The sequence below is a fragment of the Aulonocara sp. 'chitande type north' Nkhata Bay genome, linkage group LG17, assembly GCF_057382095.1.
Source record: "Aulonocara sp. 'chitande type north' Nkhata Bay isolate Kocher_YH1m ecotype deep benthic linkage group LG17, A_spYH_male_GT1.1, whole genome shotgun sequence".
NCBI classification, from domain to species: Eukaryota; Metazoa; Chordata; class Actinopteri; order Cichliformes; family Cichlidae; genus Aulonocara; species Aulonocara sp. 'chitande type north' Nkhata Bay.
The window spans coordinates 34766461-34782409 of NC_141360.1; the positions used below are offsets into that span (position 1 = coordinate 34766461).

Below are 15949 nucleotides of genomic sequence, written 5' to 3' on the forward strand. Positions count from 1 at the left end.
GTATCTCTTAACAAAAGGTGCTGATGATGGAGTGGCTGCTGTATAATTAGTGCGTCAGAGCCCTCTCCTCTCCACGCCAAGCCTCCGCTATTAATTGCACCGAATTAGAAAACGATATCTGAGGGGAGAATAATTCTTTTGCCTGTCATTTCTAAACAGAAAAGGCAGAACGGTGGAAAAATAAATAATAAGAAGAAAAGGGCTCCATTCAAGACAGAGGTTGGAAGGAAAGGGGAGAGGAGTGCTAATCGCTCTGTGCTGAGCAAATATATGCTTTCTTAAGGTTTTGTGTTTGACTTGAGCAGGAGGAAGGAGCAGGCTTTGCTGTGATGGGAGTGAAAGTGCACGGGAGGGTGAAGAGGGGTGTTCATGAAGGTTACCTTCCAAGTTGCAGCATTGCGTCTGAAGTAAGCGAACGTGCGCGTGAACCAGCTGTAGATTTCATTAAGTGTTAACTGCATGTCAGCAGAGTCCATGATAGCCTGAAATGAGATGACATCAAATAACGGTTGACTAACGAGACCAGGTAACTGACACGCATACAACAACAGACAGAGAGGAGAGAGGCAGAGCTGCCACGATTCATGCAGCAATTAATTTTAATCTAATCAGGCAAAGTTAATTTATTTCCCACTCACCTGTCTTATGAGGGTTGCATAAGTAAATGGCGGTCTGACATCTGCGTTCTTATAAAACTCATAGTTTGGGGCAATCTCTGGAAAAATAAATACTGTGTCACCACCTGAAATAATTGGCACATTTTATTCCTTTAGGTATTGAATTTACTCAAGGTTACATCAAATTAAAATGGGGTGGGGTAAGGATTGGGGTGGAGATGGGGATGGAGGGGGGTTGACAGAGAAAGGGGGCACATCAAATCAACATTTTCCATGTCTAACAAAATGCATTTTTAATTAATCTCTCTCGTGAGAGATCTTAAACACTAATACATCCCATAAAATGAAATCCGTGTAGTTAGTTAGGCTCAAGTTGAATAATTTATGTTGCTCCACACTAAACACAGAGAGTAAATATAAACATCAAAAGACGTCCCGTTTAAAATGCAAAGCTTAACACATTGAATGTCTTAATGTAATAAATATTGTATTTTTTTTCCCACCATTATTTGAACTTAATTAACATTCATGTAATATTTATGCACAGAGGAAGTTCTTGTCTATTTACATATAGAGTGATTAAACACACGCTTGCTTTTATAAACCCACCACCAGACAGCTCACACTGGTAAGACCAACAAGCCTCTGCAGTTTGTGGGTATGCGTTTATGTCAGTTGTGTGTGTGTGTGTGTTCACTTTCATGTCTGTGTGTGTGCTAAACTGCTAGAATATGATTAGTTGAAATTACTATTAATAGTCCAGAGCTCCAGGTATTGAACATAATTTTTTCATTAGATAAAAACAGAAACGTATCCTAAACTAGATAAGTGGCATTCTAGTTTATGTCAAATAACTAATATATAACATATATAAAAATGAGAATAAGCCACTTCATGTTAAATTCAATCAGGAATTGAATTTTTCAGTAACTGGAAGTATTTTGATATCTGTGTTAGGTGCTGCGCTGAGTAGTTGGTCCTACCTGACGACAAAGGCATGGAATATTTGTCCGAGTGGCGTCTGCGCATGGCTCCCATGCTGGGGACGTTTGCTCCTCCCAGCATCGATGGCACGTGGGGCATTGCAGCCATGGGTGTGATAGGTGCTGTGGGCGTGGTCGGTGTCTGAGGTAAGTTGGGGGGTGACGCCGAGGGCAGGTTCTTGGACATGGTGACGCTGGACACCAAGTTGAGCTGCGATGGGAGGAAGACAGAATGTGATTGGTGGAGAGCGTGAAAGAGATAGAAACAACTTGGGGGAGGGGGGGAAGGGGGAAGGAGGAGGAAGGCATTATTTTGTGGTTTCTCTGACAGAGCAGAGTGTCTGCTCTCCTCCTCTCTAACACAGCTGTGTTTCCACTAACAAGGCTCGTGGAGAGGAGCCAGCCCATCTCCACTAATTACAACCACCAAATTGTATCATAAGAATTCTAATTAGAGCACGCTGTTCAAGATTATCCAACGATCAGCCTCCGTGTTATCCTGGCCCCATCTCTCTTTATCTCTCTATTTATCACACCCTCCCTCTCTCATTTCCTTCCTCCCTTTCCATTTACCCCACTGCAGCCACCCATAATTCTTATGCACTGAGGAAATGAGCATATCAAAACTCTTTTTCTACACTGTTGGAGTGCTTTCGCGAACATGGGCTGTCTGACCCTAGTCCCTAACCACAACTTTTCTTACAACAGATTTGAGATATGTCACAAAAGGGGAAGGCTAAATTATTTATTTCCTGGATAGTTTTAGTTGACGGGGTGATTGGAAAGTAGGGAGAAGATGGGTTGAAGTTCTCAGCCTTTGTGTACAGGTTGCAAACTCTACTATCTGATCGACAGGCCCAAATATGTTTTAAAAATACATTTTGGTCAAACTGTATCCAGTGATTTTGTAATTGTATTCTACCAACTACTTCTCGCTTTTTGTGTTTAATGGGACTGTTTCATACTCAACTCTGATTTGTCAATACTAGACTAACCAAAATAATGTAACCAAAAAGGTTCTAGTGCAAAAAAAATCTCTCCTGTCACTTTCAGATTCTATATATTTAAATGAAGACACTATTAGCAAATCAAAGCAACTCCGTGGACAAAGTATGCCATGCACAGGGTCAAACTGCAACTAATTATGTTGCTTTTAACTAAAACTGTCTGCATTTGTAAATCTCAACACTGGGTGGTGCATATGTCATTAAACAACTGCTACAGTAACTAATTACATTATGTTTAGTTTGAACTGATCTGCAATTTGTTAGTGAGAAGAATTCAGGAATGGCGTCTGAAACAAAAACAGTAACAGTACTGTAACAAAGTAGTCGCTACACAATAAAACTTTCTTCATGGCCAGGCTTGAGATACTATCAGTGTGCCTTGAGTGTGACAGAGGTATATGACTCAGTGTGTGCCAGTGTAGATTCCTAATGAAGAATCATAAAGCAAGTATTTTTCCCCCTACAAAAAAGCCTAGCCTGAGTTTTAGTCTAATCTAAACTGCTCTGTAGGTGGACAGTCAATCACAGAAATTCAACCCAACAACACAACTGAAAGCTAATATTCCTCCAGGAAAGATTACAAATGTAATAGATTATTTGTCCTTAATTCAGTGTGACTTTCAGTGCATGAGGAAGTATAGGAAGTGGGAGTTTGAGTTCTTTCTTTGCGTGAGCATACAAAAGACACTTAAATGAATTTACACGGACAGTGACAGCCACTCCACACACATGTGCACTTGGCGTCTTTCTCTCCTTCCCTCCTTTGACATTAGAGGCGAGGAGAGCGCTGCTTACCTCTGGCTCTGCTGCCAGCTCTGCTTGCTAATCGTCCAGCTTTTCCACCACTTTTGCATTTCCTTCCCAAATCTCATGTGAGAGGCTCTAACCGACTGGAAAATTCCTAACTGACCTTTTAGTCTCTGCTCTAATTTAGTCGGAATGGTAATGACATCGTTACATATTCAAACCAAATTGCCTTAATTGTGAATCTACAAGTGGAATGCATCCATTGCGAGAGTTTGAATTAAAAGTGACTTGAAAGACGGAAGGGAATGAGGGCGCCGAAGGCACTGAGAGATGGAGGAGCGAGGCTGAGGAGAAGGTACCGGCGGTCATTTGTGGCATGTGTTGATAAATACGATAAAATGTCAAGTTTGAGACACTCCGGTGGATGTAGTGGTTTTCACATGATAATTATATCCCCACTTAGCTATAATGAGCTGCTGTAGTGATGGGCTGGGACAAGGGATGAGTACGGGGAATGAGAAAGAAACTTTAGAGGTTATGGAAATAATGTACATATTAACCTGTTTTAATAGATCGGATCAAGTGTGTACAGCTACTCCTAATATTATCTACTTTTTTTTAAAGCGTGTACCAGGTAATGTTTTAAACATCACTTTATCTGAACACAAACCATTAATTACACTCCAAGTGCTCCCTGTTGTGTCTTTCACTGTTAAGCACTGTTTTACTATTTTTTTTGACAGACTCACACTGCACAAACACACAACTGACGCCTTCAATAAAAATAGCAATTCATTTCCTTGCCAGCTATGCCGTCATCAAAGTATGCAATGTGCAAATTTGTGTGTGATTTGAAATGTTTCATGTTGTTTTCTCCGTGCATCCTGTTACATACGTGCTTACTAGACCCTGAATTGTGAAAAACTTGATGTATTTTTTTTTAAACAGGGTATCTGATAAACACTCACGTTCTGTATGACAGAAAAAGTGCACTAAACATGCAAACTAGATTCTAAATAAATGCCCTTGTATATGAATATTGGGATGTATTGTATATTTATAATGTTAAAACATAAACATTGCAGACTCCTTGCCTTCGAGCCTTAGTGGCGTAGAGTTCCATTTTTACAAAGTGGAAGTGATTACAGCCAAACAGAAGAAGTGAGCACTTTGTTACCTTTTGAATACACAAGGTTGGGAGAAAGAGAAATGCTAACTTTGACTCGCATCCATCTACGGCATGGCCAAAAGGTAGCATTTAATGAAGTAGAATAGGGTCATATTGGAGGCAGTGAACCAGTGTCTTGTATTCATCTGGTATTAGTTAGCCACGGGCTTCACTAATGAAAAAATAGGACTCACTCTCAGCCCTGATAGGCCAGCGTGGAGTGCTCATTTTTATCAAACTGTGGGGTCGATTTTCTGTCTTGCATCTGCAGTTCTACTGGGTGCAAACTCGAGCTGCCATTGGAAACCGGCCAATCACGCTCTCTTTTGTCCCATCTATTAGCTTTTGCAACAGAAACACGCCTGTGCATGTTATTCCCTGCAACAAATCTCCATATTACCTCCCCTTAAAAAAAATGGGGAATCCTCAAAATTGAGAACTTAACTGTTCGTTTAGGAATTCTGTCTGAATTGCCCCCACCATCAAATGCAATTAGCTGCTCTTTCATGTGTGCTTTATGTAATGCAATACTTCATTAGCATCATTCATTCATATTCAGGCATGGATTATAGGCTGCAAATTCTTTATTGGACGAGATGGAACCAAGCTGCTGGAGTTTTGAAGATTAAAAAAAAAAACTACAGAGAGGGAGAGGAAGAGAGACAGAGAGAGAATAATAAAAAGGGAGTTTGATTCCTGATGGAATTATGGGATAATTATGCTATCTTGTGATTATCTACATTCTATGATGAGAGGTGATGAGGAAAATTATTCTATTGAAAATAGGCACTTACTAAGCAGCAGAAACACGCTAACAATGTTTTGCTCTCAAATATTTCAAAACGTCTGAAATTGGAAGGAAATAATGTTTGCAAAAATGTATCATCTTAATATCAAATTCAAACACTGGTTAGGAGAGATGCATTTATTTTCATTCAATCTAAAAGTAAAAGGCGAGAGAAAGTAAATCCAGAATGGCATCATTTGCCTCCTTCGGTGACCCCGTTTACAATTTGGGATTTTCTTTTTTTTCTGTAACCAATTTCAGCTTCGCTGTGGGTATTTATGTCAACACCACATCATCTTCAGCACTCAGCTGTAATTTTCAGGTGTTTGTTGTTAAAATGACACGTCTTCTCCTCTCCCATTTCACTTTTGAGTGCCGCTGCAAGCCACTGAGCCAAACAGTCATCAGCAGCCAACAGGTTGTTTTGGCTATTATATCTATCACAAAGAAATGACCCTGCGTTTTAGCCAAGGACTCCACCGCTCCACCATCTAATACACTTCCAAACTCCATTGTCCTCTCGCGGCGCACAATAACCGATAAGAAGCAGATGTAACTCTGTATTACAAATCCCATTCCTCCCCCTCCCCTCCTTTCATCTTCTGTCACTCACTCGCACAACTGCTGCACGGTTAAACTGTTCATTTTCTGCGTTCATGGCCGAGCCTGTTTACAGTATCCAGAGCAATATGCACTCACTGGTTTGGGAGATGACTTGGGTTCTGAGGGCCGCATGTGCAAGTGGGTCATCATCGCCTGAAGACGCTCACGTTCTTTAGAAAGCTGTTAAGAGAAGAAGAGAGTACATTAGAGGAGGGAATACACAGAAGAATGAAAATAAACAAAGGTGAGACACGAGACTTGTCTGGTAGAGAGAAAAAGAACAGAAAAGAAAAAGAGGAGATGAATAAAAAGAAAGCACGAAAGGTAAAAGAAGTAGAAAACGAGGGGCTGGGGGAGAAGGTGCAGACAGGTCAGGCAAAACAAATAGCATTTCATCTTTTTGTCAATAGCAGAATTTAGGTCAGAGAGGCTCTGACAGTAACAAGCTGGCGAGGCCATAAATTAGGTGGTCCTGAGTGTCTGCTCAAAGTCCTGTGGACACTGTTAGGGGGATGGAGCGCAGCCAGCAGCTGCTGAGAGGTGAAGAGGTCTTCCAAACAGGGTGCCAGGTGGCCCCGCCTCCCCGGTCCAGTTAGTTGCTCCAGCCATTGCCTATCATCAATCTAATTCACAAGGAGTGACAGGGACTGGACCATGTGAAAGCCTGAACCCTCTCACGCCCTTAATACATACACACACGGATCAAACACGGAGAGAAACAGACAAGCAAGTAGGTGTGCACGCATACACAGACGCTGGGCCTCATTACTAGTGACGGCTCTCAAGAAAAAAAAAAGAGAAGGAGAGATGGTGGGAGTCAGGAATGAAAGAGAAGACAAAGAAGACAAGAGACAGGACAGGCAACACAAGTGTATCACTGTAATTGGTCACACTGTAAAGAGCAAGCTTCAGTAGCTTGGACAGAAAATGAATACATATTTGATAAACAGCTTGGATCTTTTTTTTTCTATTTTGCACAATTTATTTACTTAAAAAAAACAATTTATCAAACCAGAAAGGATGGAGAGATGCTTGTGTTTAAGCAGGCCCAGACTGGCTGAGGGGGTTAGAATTTACACTGTATACCCTCAATTATTATTTTTTTTTAGCACAAAGGAGCTGATTAATAAAACTACCTTCATTCGCTGGGGAGAACTGCTCAAGTCGTAACGAACCACCATAAAGAAACCACCTAGCAGACTGACTGTTTCAGCTGGCACTGAGTTTGTACCCAGTTTGAAATATTTGTTTCTAAAGGAAAAGCAGCGCTTGTTGGCAGTGCTGAGTAATAATGTCGCTCAATCAGCACTCTCATTATCTAGCCAGCATGACTTCTTAATAAGGTCACGCTCCACCTACTGAAAATAGTTCCCTCCTTTTGAGCTTTCTTCAGGTGCAAAGTGCAGTTAATTAACACAGCAGAGTAGGAGAGATGCGTTTGCTATTAATTGGAAAGAAAAAGAAAGGAAGAGAAAATAAAGCATACGCTTAATTCAATTAAAACAGCCATAATGACTTTGGTTGTAAGGCCCGAGGATTCCTTTGTTTAGTGGCTTTGTTGAATTCAGCAGGTCCTGCTTGTCTGGAAGTATTAAGCAGACCACAATATGGCCTTCCTCTCACACACGCAACTTTCAGAACATAAAGTTTTGAACGGCTGATTCACGAGTTAAGTTCAGTATTGTAAAATAAAACAATATGTGAGACTTCTTCCCCCCGTTTTTTATCCTTTATTATCAGAAAGAAAACGTACCTGTATTTCTAGCTGCTGTACGACCTGCATCTGGACTCTACACTGAGCCGTGCTCCGATCGTCGAGGGCGTGCTCGCTGTTTAGGTGCCTGGCGGTGGAGGAGAAGAGATGACAAGCCAACTTTAAAATCCATACAATATTTCAAGCCCGAAGAAGGCAGCAAGCGAAATTCATTTTCACCATGATCAAAATTTCAGAGGATGATAATTACAGTATCAACTTCAGCACTGTTTTATTTAGATGATAATATTTCTATACTGGGATAATTATCTATAGGATCCCGTACAGGCCCATTGTTCCACTCTGAAATGAGGTAATTAGAAGTAACATGACGGTGTGTGGTGCCATGTTTAACATGACAATAGGCCTGCGCCAGTTTAGATGGCTAACTTCAGTGCAACCCCGAGCGCCGCTTTCTACAGAGAATAAAAGATGCTGGGCCAGCAGAATAGCTTTGTCTCCTTCGTTTACCGAAAACAATACTCACGATTTAACACCAGCAACATTTGACACACAAAAGCGGCTCTTTGCTTGAAGGTGCATTATCTAGCAGCAGACATATTAAATGTATCTGGTGTGTTCGCCTCATTAAAAGAAAAAAAGGCAGCCAGACAGCCATAACAGTCAATGAGGGTTTTTGCCTTGATTGGATTTCGTCTGTAGGACACAAAAGCTCCACCATTAGGATAGACCTTTATTCTTGGTAAAGCGCACATATGCAGACACACACACACACACACACGCACACATACACACATATACACACACACACTCAGAGGAACACCAATATGGGGCAAAACGGGGGTTTCTAAAGTGTTGTGATGCTGGGTAATGAGCCTCTATCTAAATGATCATTGGTGACAAACTCACAAAGCAAGCTTTGAGGAGACATGCTTATGAAATGCCAGAGCTGCCACTTTATCTCCAGTAATTATAGGTTAGCTTGCAGACCCTTCAATGATCATTTACAGCTCTGCCTCCAGTGCATTAGAGGGAGTACAAAATCTCTCTCGCTTTATCTAAGAACACACACGCTTGCTTACATTATCATGAGCTTGCACAAACACTGATTGGCACATATAAAAAAAAATAGATACACAAATACACAGAAATAAGCCCCCTCCCCCCACAAACCCCGTATTCCTTTATTTTCTCCCAAAAGCCTCACTTCTTGTTTATCTGCAACGTGCAAAACAAGCCAACTCACTGAGCTGGTTCCTCCCGACCTGCCAATCAAAACCTGAATAGAACATTTGTAATCACAATAGCTCTGTACCTTTCAATTAGCCTGTGCACATTTAAAACCATTCCATTCTGTCCCTGCTTATACTTTTATAACCATTTCAGGTCTAATGCTCAGAAATTTTCCATTATAAATCAAAAATGAGGCAACATTAAAAAAAAGTGGGGGGGCGCGGAGAGGGACGGATGAGGGATAGCAGCAGAAAGGGAAGGGACGAACTGGTGGATTTCCTCAGCCCTGTGCCTAATTGCTGTTTCAGAATGCGCATGCAAAAAGGGGGCATTTCATTAATCATTTAATCACGTCCCTCGCAGGATGAGGGAACTAATGTTGCAAATACCCTTTTCATTTCACTGCCCATAATGCTATCTTATGCACTTGATGTATGGCATGTGTCATGAATTACAGCTGCTTCAAAAGCACAGAGCAGGCTGCTCGCTGTCCCTGAAGATACCGCTTTACAAAAAAAAAAAAAAAAGACAGAGAGAAAGAGAAAGGGGGAAATCTTTATTAAGCTTGCCTCTCATCAACAAGAAGCTTGTTTATCTAATATTTTGCATGTGTTTGTGCTTGGAGGCCTTGTGGAAGTCCTCCAGACAGTTGCAGCTTGCTGCATATGCTCATCCTACTGCTGGCCAGTTAGCAAGACAATTACAGGAAGATTACTACATGCATTTATGAAATATTCAAATGGCTGTATGTCCTACTGTGCATTAATAATGCCACACAAAGACAGAAAGGAAGGGCGGGGGCAGACGCAGATGGGCAGACAGGAAGAAATAATGAAAGAACGCTGTATTTACTGAAATGTGGAAAAATAAATGACTGTGTTTCTGTCCTCTCTGAACTATGAACTTCTCTTGTCTTCTTTGATTAAACAGAAATCTCTTTATTAATCTTATGTCTCATTTTATTTCATTATTCCTGAGTTGTTAACTGACTTTGGCTTCCTCACTTGTAACCAAATTGAAGCATTCTGATGGAATTGTACATTTTGAGGGCAAATAAGAGAATTGATCTAAAATGTAGCATTCAGATAAAACTACTCACACTTTGAGATAAAGAATACGAGCCTTACTGTCCATGAGCCATTCTAGAGAAACACGGATTTCTGAGGATTACCCGTGTGATGAAAGGAATGTAAGAGCAGCGTAGAGAACAGTGTTGCAGAGTGAAATATGTAGCCAAGGTAGCGGAATCAAAGCAAATAAAGAGATAAAGGGACTGATGAACACAGACTATGGGAGGAGTGATGCACAGCTGTTTTTAACTCTCACATAAAGACTCGTTTTTATTGGAGTCTGCAGTTTCTCTTTTCTCTAAAAGAGAGGGGAACAAAACATCTCAAAGGTTTTTCCCAGTAGCTGGGTACATGAATATGTATAAGCCATCAGTGTCCACTAAGGGCCTGATAATAAATCTGCTCAAGTCCAGAATATATGGATGATACACTTTTGCTAATTGACTGTGTGTATTATCAGGGGCTCAGCACAGAAAGTTGGCCTCCATAACTGTACACAAATTGAGAAAACCTGATATCCACCGCATGCAGATTTACACACACATTCTCTCACACTGTCTCCTTGGTGTCGGTGCCCTCCCTTTTAAAGGTCTTGTCACGGTGCAGCAGACATGTGGAGTGGTAAAAGCAAGCTTACCTATCCAAAGGGGCCGGGGGGCCTGCCTGACTGAGGTGCCTGCCTCTACAGTGTGTGTATGTGCACATTATATAGAGACAAAGACACTTGCCTGATGCCTTGTGGGTTTAATTAGTAGCGGGTTACAGACACTAGGTTAGCAGCTGAGCTCACCATTTTAACATGGAGCCTGCCTTCCTGCCAGTAATAGGAAGAGCAGAATGGTGACGGAGAGTGTAACAGTTAACTGTGTGTGAGTGAGAACAAGTATGCATTTGCAGGTATATTACTGAGGGGGGAAAAAAGCCAAAGTAGGCGGAACAAGACGAGCATGTACAGGAGACGAACACATTTGATGTGTTCAAGCTTTGTTTTTTTAAAGCGCTATAAAAATCTGCAGTAAGCTGGAGGCATTTATTGTACTGACAAATTATACAAATAAAACATCCACATTTACAGGTATTAATTGCATTTTCTGTCTCCTCTGTTTACCAAAAAGGCTCCCACCAAAATAGCCCTGGCACGCAACCTAAAAGCATGAATGTTTCTTTCTCTGTAACTAACACAAACACACCCACAAAGCAGCAACACCCACCACTCGGAGAAACATTCCCAGCAATATTATTTCATTTTGAACTTCACAGAGCTAATTCAGGGTGCCAGCCACCTTGCGGCTACCTTTTCCAGGTGAGAACACTTAAAAGCGCACTGAAGAGCTATTAAATGCTGATCTTGACAAGTTTCTTCATGGAACAAAACAATAGATGACTAAACGTGTCACCGCCGCTGAGCCGAGCTCCTACAGCGAGCTACGAGACGCCAGCTTGACTCGGGTCCCCTCTCCCCCTTCCACCCCACCTCCCTGCATACATAACCCACACCCAAGTACCAACATCTAAACTGTCATCTACATCTGACACCCACTTTATGTAACCCCGTTTAAGCTGCACTTGTGTGTGAGTGCATCTGTGTGTGTCGTCGACTGGCATCTCCGGAAACATGAAAGGACTCCCTCTGACACCTACAATCACTGCTCCGAGGCACGCCACCGAGCAGCCATCTTTGTTCTGATGACGAGTCTGCCTTCTTTGTTGGTGTCTGTTTTCATGTTCTGGCTGGGTTACAGTATAGAGCCAGCCTCTGACTTGCAGTGGTGTGTGTGTGTGTGTGTTTTCTGTTTTGTACCAGCCAATGTTCTGGCAAGTGTTCTTACAAAACCGTCTGCCAACCTGTGCTCTCGCTTTCAAGTATGAAATCTACCCATTTTCCCTCTATCTGTGGAGCTCTCTCAGTTTGTCTTTACAGCCATGCATCCTTTTGCATTGGCTTACCAGCTTATTCGCAGGCACATGGCTTTACACACACTGTATCTATGTCCCTCACCTAAATAACCAGCTAAGCCACCTAGACACAGTATCCTTACAGCACACAGACTTACGTGTGTTTGAGCGTGAAAGGAGCATACAGTGCCAAGAAATAGACTGATGTCTTCTATAAGTAAGTGTACTAAGGTGATAGGACAAGATATCAGAAAATCTACTAATCCGATAGAGGCTTGCCTTATCACGCACACATCTGTTCTCAAGCTGCAAGGCAAACTGTTCTACCTGGACTGCCGTACATGTATTCCAGGCTGGACAATGGATTGTACACATGCATTTGGCTTTTCATAAGCATGACTAGATGATGCTTATGGTTATGCCATGCTCACTCTAGAGCACTGGTATTGGCATTGACATGTATGCGGCACATTTTCCACAGGGGATTAGCAAACACACTTGTCAGACTATGATTCATTGAACTCCACTGCCGTCAATAATGGGGCCTTTAAGTGATTTTATGCCTTGGCAGTGTGTGAAAATGGAGTCTAATGTACTGCCTCCCTCTGTCTTTGAAAGACAGGTAAACACCATGTTTATTAGTGTCATTTCATTTTACAGATACACCTTTTAGCTTTAATTCACAAGCCGGCATTGAATTAGCAAAGCCTGACCTAAATATGACTGTTTTTTTTAAAGCCTTTTGTAACTTTACAGCCACTACAGTAGAAAAATGCATAATTTGGAAAATAAGCCAGAACAATGTCCTGATTTTAAGAGTTTGTGCGAATTCACATGGACATTTACAGCCCATGAAAAACACTCACCAGATCGTTATTTCACAGTTAATTACAAATCTAATTAGAATATTCAAATTAAAGCTTTCCCCTTTCTTTTCTTCTCTGTGTGAGAGCAGGGAGCCGGGGAAAGAGTGAGAGAGAGAGAGGCAGAGGGAGACTCTCACTGAGTGGCAATGTGATAACCTGTAATCGGCAGTGCTGCAAACACCTTCTTCCTTTGATGTCCCCCCACTAACATCCTGGCAACAAAGCCGGCCAATTACAAATGAGCTAATTAACTAAATTGTTGATGGAGCATGAAGAGTCCATTCGCTCTGGCGCCTGCACCATGACAACAGTGAATGGGGGCCTTTGTTGTGGAGGTAAGTGTGCGGCCGTGCGAGTTGCCATTAGCTTTTGACGCTTTTTCACAAACCTATCAGGCCCCTCCACGCCAGGAAGGAAAATTTGTTATGGACCAGAGTTGGTTTGAATCCTGCACTACTAGAGAGAAACCCTGTCAACTAGCTGTCTATAAGGTCAAAATGGGCTCTGTGAAAAGCAGTGATGTTTTCTTTGTTAGGCCCCCACAGAAAGACCAAGCACTGTACTGAAGGCGATCGCTTTCAGAGATTGTTATTTCCATCTTCAGTCATTTTTATGTGTTATTATGGCTCTGTTCTGGGAGCTCCCCACCCTTCCTCACACGCACACATGGAAAGCAAGAGGCAGGAACAAGAAACAGCACTACCTCGAGGGATGTGGGTTGCAAAGCAACTTGCAGAGGGACAGCGACTATATTCAGGCTAAAAATGCTTAAACAGCACACCCTATTTGAGATGTGTGGCATCAGATGATTTGGGCTGGCACTAGGATCAACTGATCAGGGAGGATGGCAGCGAAAACTGACTTTTCAGCTTGCCTGAACTACTGCTACACTCAGTATATTAGTATATATATAATATATGTTATTTCCAGTATTACGTATTTGTATTAGAGCATGTCCTTACTTCAAAAACTGTCCAAAGTCTTCACAGATGTTCTCACAGCCGGGCCACTTGCACACACCGTGACCATACAGGGGGTGAGTCCCTCCACTTTCTTCGTGTAGTGAACTAGAGGCGGGCCCAAAAAAATGAGCAAACAAGAAACGGGAAATAGCAGATTAAAGACACGCTGAAAGAGGTCAGAGCACTAATTCAGCAATTCATGTGATGAATAACCAGGGCTAAATCAGACAGAGAGAAAGCAAGGGATGAATGCAATAACAGCAGCTTTATAAAAAGGAAATTTGGGAACTGGGATGTTGATGGCTAACAGCCATTCAGTTTAAATAATCACTACAGGATAACTATATTAAGATGGCAAAGACTAATGTGTGAGAAATAGGCTGGACTACCATCCCCGATGGAAATCTAGTTTTGTCTCCACTGTAGTCACCATCCCATCTTGTAAAGCCATTATGGGGAGGAGGGGTGGAGGCTTTCAAGTAAACATTAAAAATCCAGACAGCCATATAATTTTCATCAGGAGATTAATACTCTGTGTAACTTATGTTCTTTGAGGACAAGGGGAGCAGGGGTGTTCTGGCGTTTTTCAAATGGCACCCAAATAAGTTACGACCCTTCCTAGACAGCACATCCTATTAAAGATGACAGTTTAACCTTTTAGGCCAGGCGCTAGTGTGTCTGTGTGTGTGTGTGTACGAAAATGTGAATGAGAGTGTGTACAGTCTGTGTCTTAGCGTGTGTTTGTCTGCATATAGGTTACACATGTGCATGCATGTGTGTGGTCGATGGCTACATGCATTCATGCCTGTGTGTCTTAGTGCAGGCAGAGCTCACGCTGCGTTTTACAGAGGGGCTTTCCCCTCATCGATCCATGGCATGTTAGTAAGCAGTGCTCCTGACAATACTCCTTGTTCGATCATTATGAGACACCACACACCCCTCGGGACACAAGCAGATAAAGTCTTTCTTCCTTCTCTTCTTATCCATTCCTTTCCTCTCTCTTTCCCTCTGTCTTCCTTCTAAAGATATCTTTTTCAAGCCTCCTTTTAGTGGTACTGGAGAGATAGCATCTACTTTAAACCAATTACACAGCACTTCCACCTCCAGTGTGAGTCTATACCGAGCATCTACACACACACACACACACACACACACACACACACACACACACACACACACACACACACACACACACACACACACACACACATCGCTACACCCTAAGTCCTTATTATAATATCGCCCAAGAAAAGCCTTTGAATAATGCATGGGCCAGATAGGCAGATATGTGAACAGTCAGTGTTTCGGTGCTGGATGCATTTATAAAAGACGGCATCACAAGGATAAACATCCTGGAAACGCCACTCAAGGCATCACGTATTCTGTTTACATGACAAGCAAGCATGGAAGGTAATTTTCAAAAGAGAAAAAAGAAAGAAAGCACTAAATACTTAATGTACAAGGGGGTTACCTTGTCTTCTCTGCCAGAGACGCTTGTTGTAAGTGCGCCTGGCTGCATGGCGTCGTCTCCCCGCTTTTGATATGTGTGTGCAAGCTAAGTGTGTTCAACTGAACGCATGGTCCCCCGGGAGAACAAGGCTCTTATTTTTTTTCCTTAAGACACTAATAAACTTTTGAATAAATAAACAAAACGCCCAGCTTTCCCTGAAGTAACGATGGCTTGTTGTTGAGTGCCTTGTTTTGATGTGTTCAATCGTGGCACGGCAACAAACAAGCTCGTGTGAAGAGTACGAGTGCTGTAAACTTTTCATCTTCCCTTGCTTCTTCCTCTGTGATGCATCAAAAAGGTGGCAGATGGCATTTTAGTTGGTTTACCTCTCTCGCTCCCGTTCTCTTTCCCTTTCCCTCTCTCTCCTGTGGTTGAGGGCGGGAGACTGTCCGTTGGCGATGGAATGGTGAGAGATGGGCGGCGATGCTTTGGCGGGATTGGAGGAGGAGGTAGTTGAAGAAGAGTTGTTAGTGGACAGGTCTAAACCGCCGCCGCCACCCACGCCGGTGCCAGTGCCGCTGCTGTGTTTGATGCCGTTGTCCTCCATTCCGTGACCACCGCCTCCAGTAACGTCCTTCCACAACTGCTGGAGCTCTGCGGGGCTCAATCCAGCTAGAGACATCAAGAAGGAGATAGAGAGAGAAATAGATAAGGGAACAGAGAAAGTATACTGAATGAATAAAGTTGCTCAACTTAATACTTAATACAAAAAAAAGGAAAAGAGTCCAAGCTGTTTTATTAGCTCTCACTTGCACATTGTGGTTTTCAGTTTAGGATGCATTGCAC

The 15949-nt window shown here is 42.3% G+C and overlaps 1 protein-coding gene across 5 annotated transcripts in view; it reads right to left on the minus strand.

Moving 5' to 3' along the window:
* Window positions 1-15949, minus strand: part of foxp2 (forkhead box P2) — a 102974-nt gene that overhangs the window by 11982 nt on the left and 75043 nt on the right. For all 5 annotated transcript variants that reach the window (XM_086268165.1, XM_086268164.1, XM_086268168.1 and 2 more), the window contains 7 exons: window positions 15490-15775; window positions 13654-13758; window positions 7666-7753; window positions 6009-6092; window positions 1601-1811; window positions 639-742; window positions 381-482 (listed from right to left, as the gene is read on the minus strand). In XM_086268165.1, coding sequence (XP_086124291.1) covers window positions 381-482; window positions 639-742; window positions 1601-1811; window positions 6009-6092; window positions 7666-7753; window positions 13654-13758; window positions 15490-15775 — 980 coding nt within the window. The remainder of the gene's footprint in view (window positions 1-380; window positions 483-638; window positions 743-1600; window positions 1812-6008; window positions 6093-7665; window positions 7754-13653; window positions 13759-15489; window positions 15776-15949) is intronic.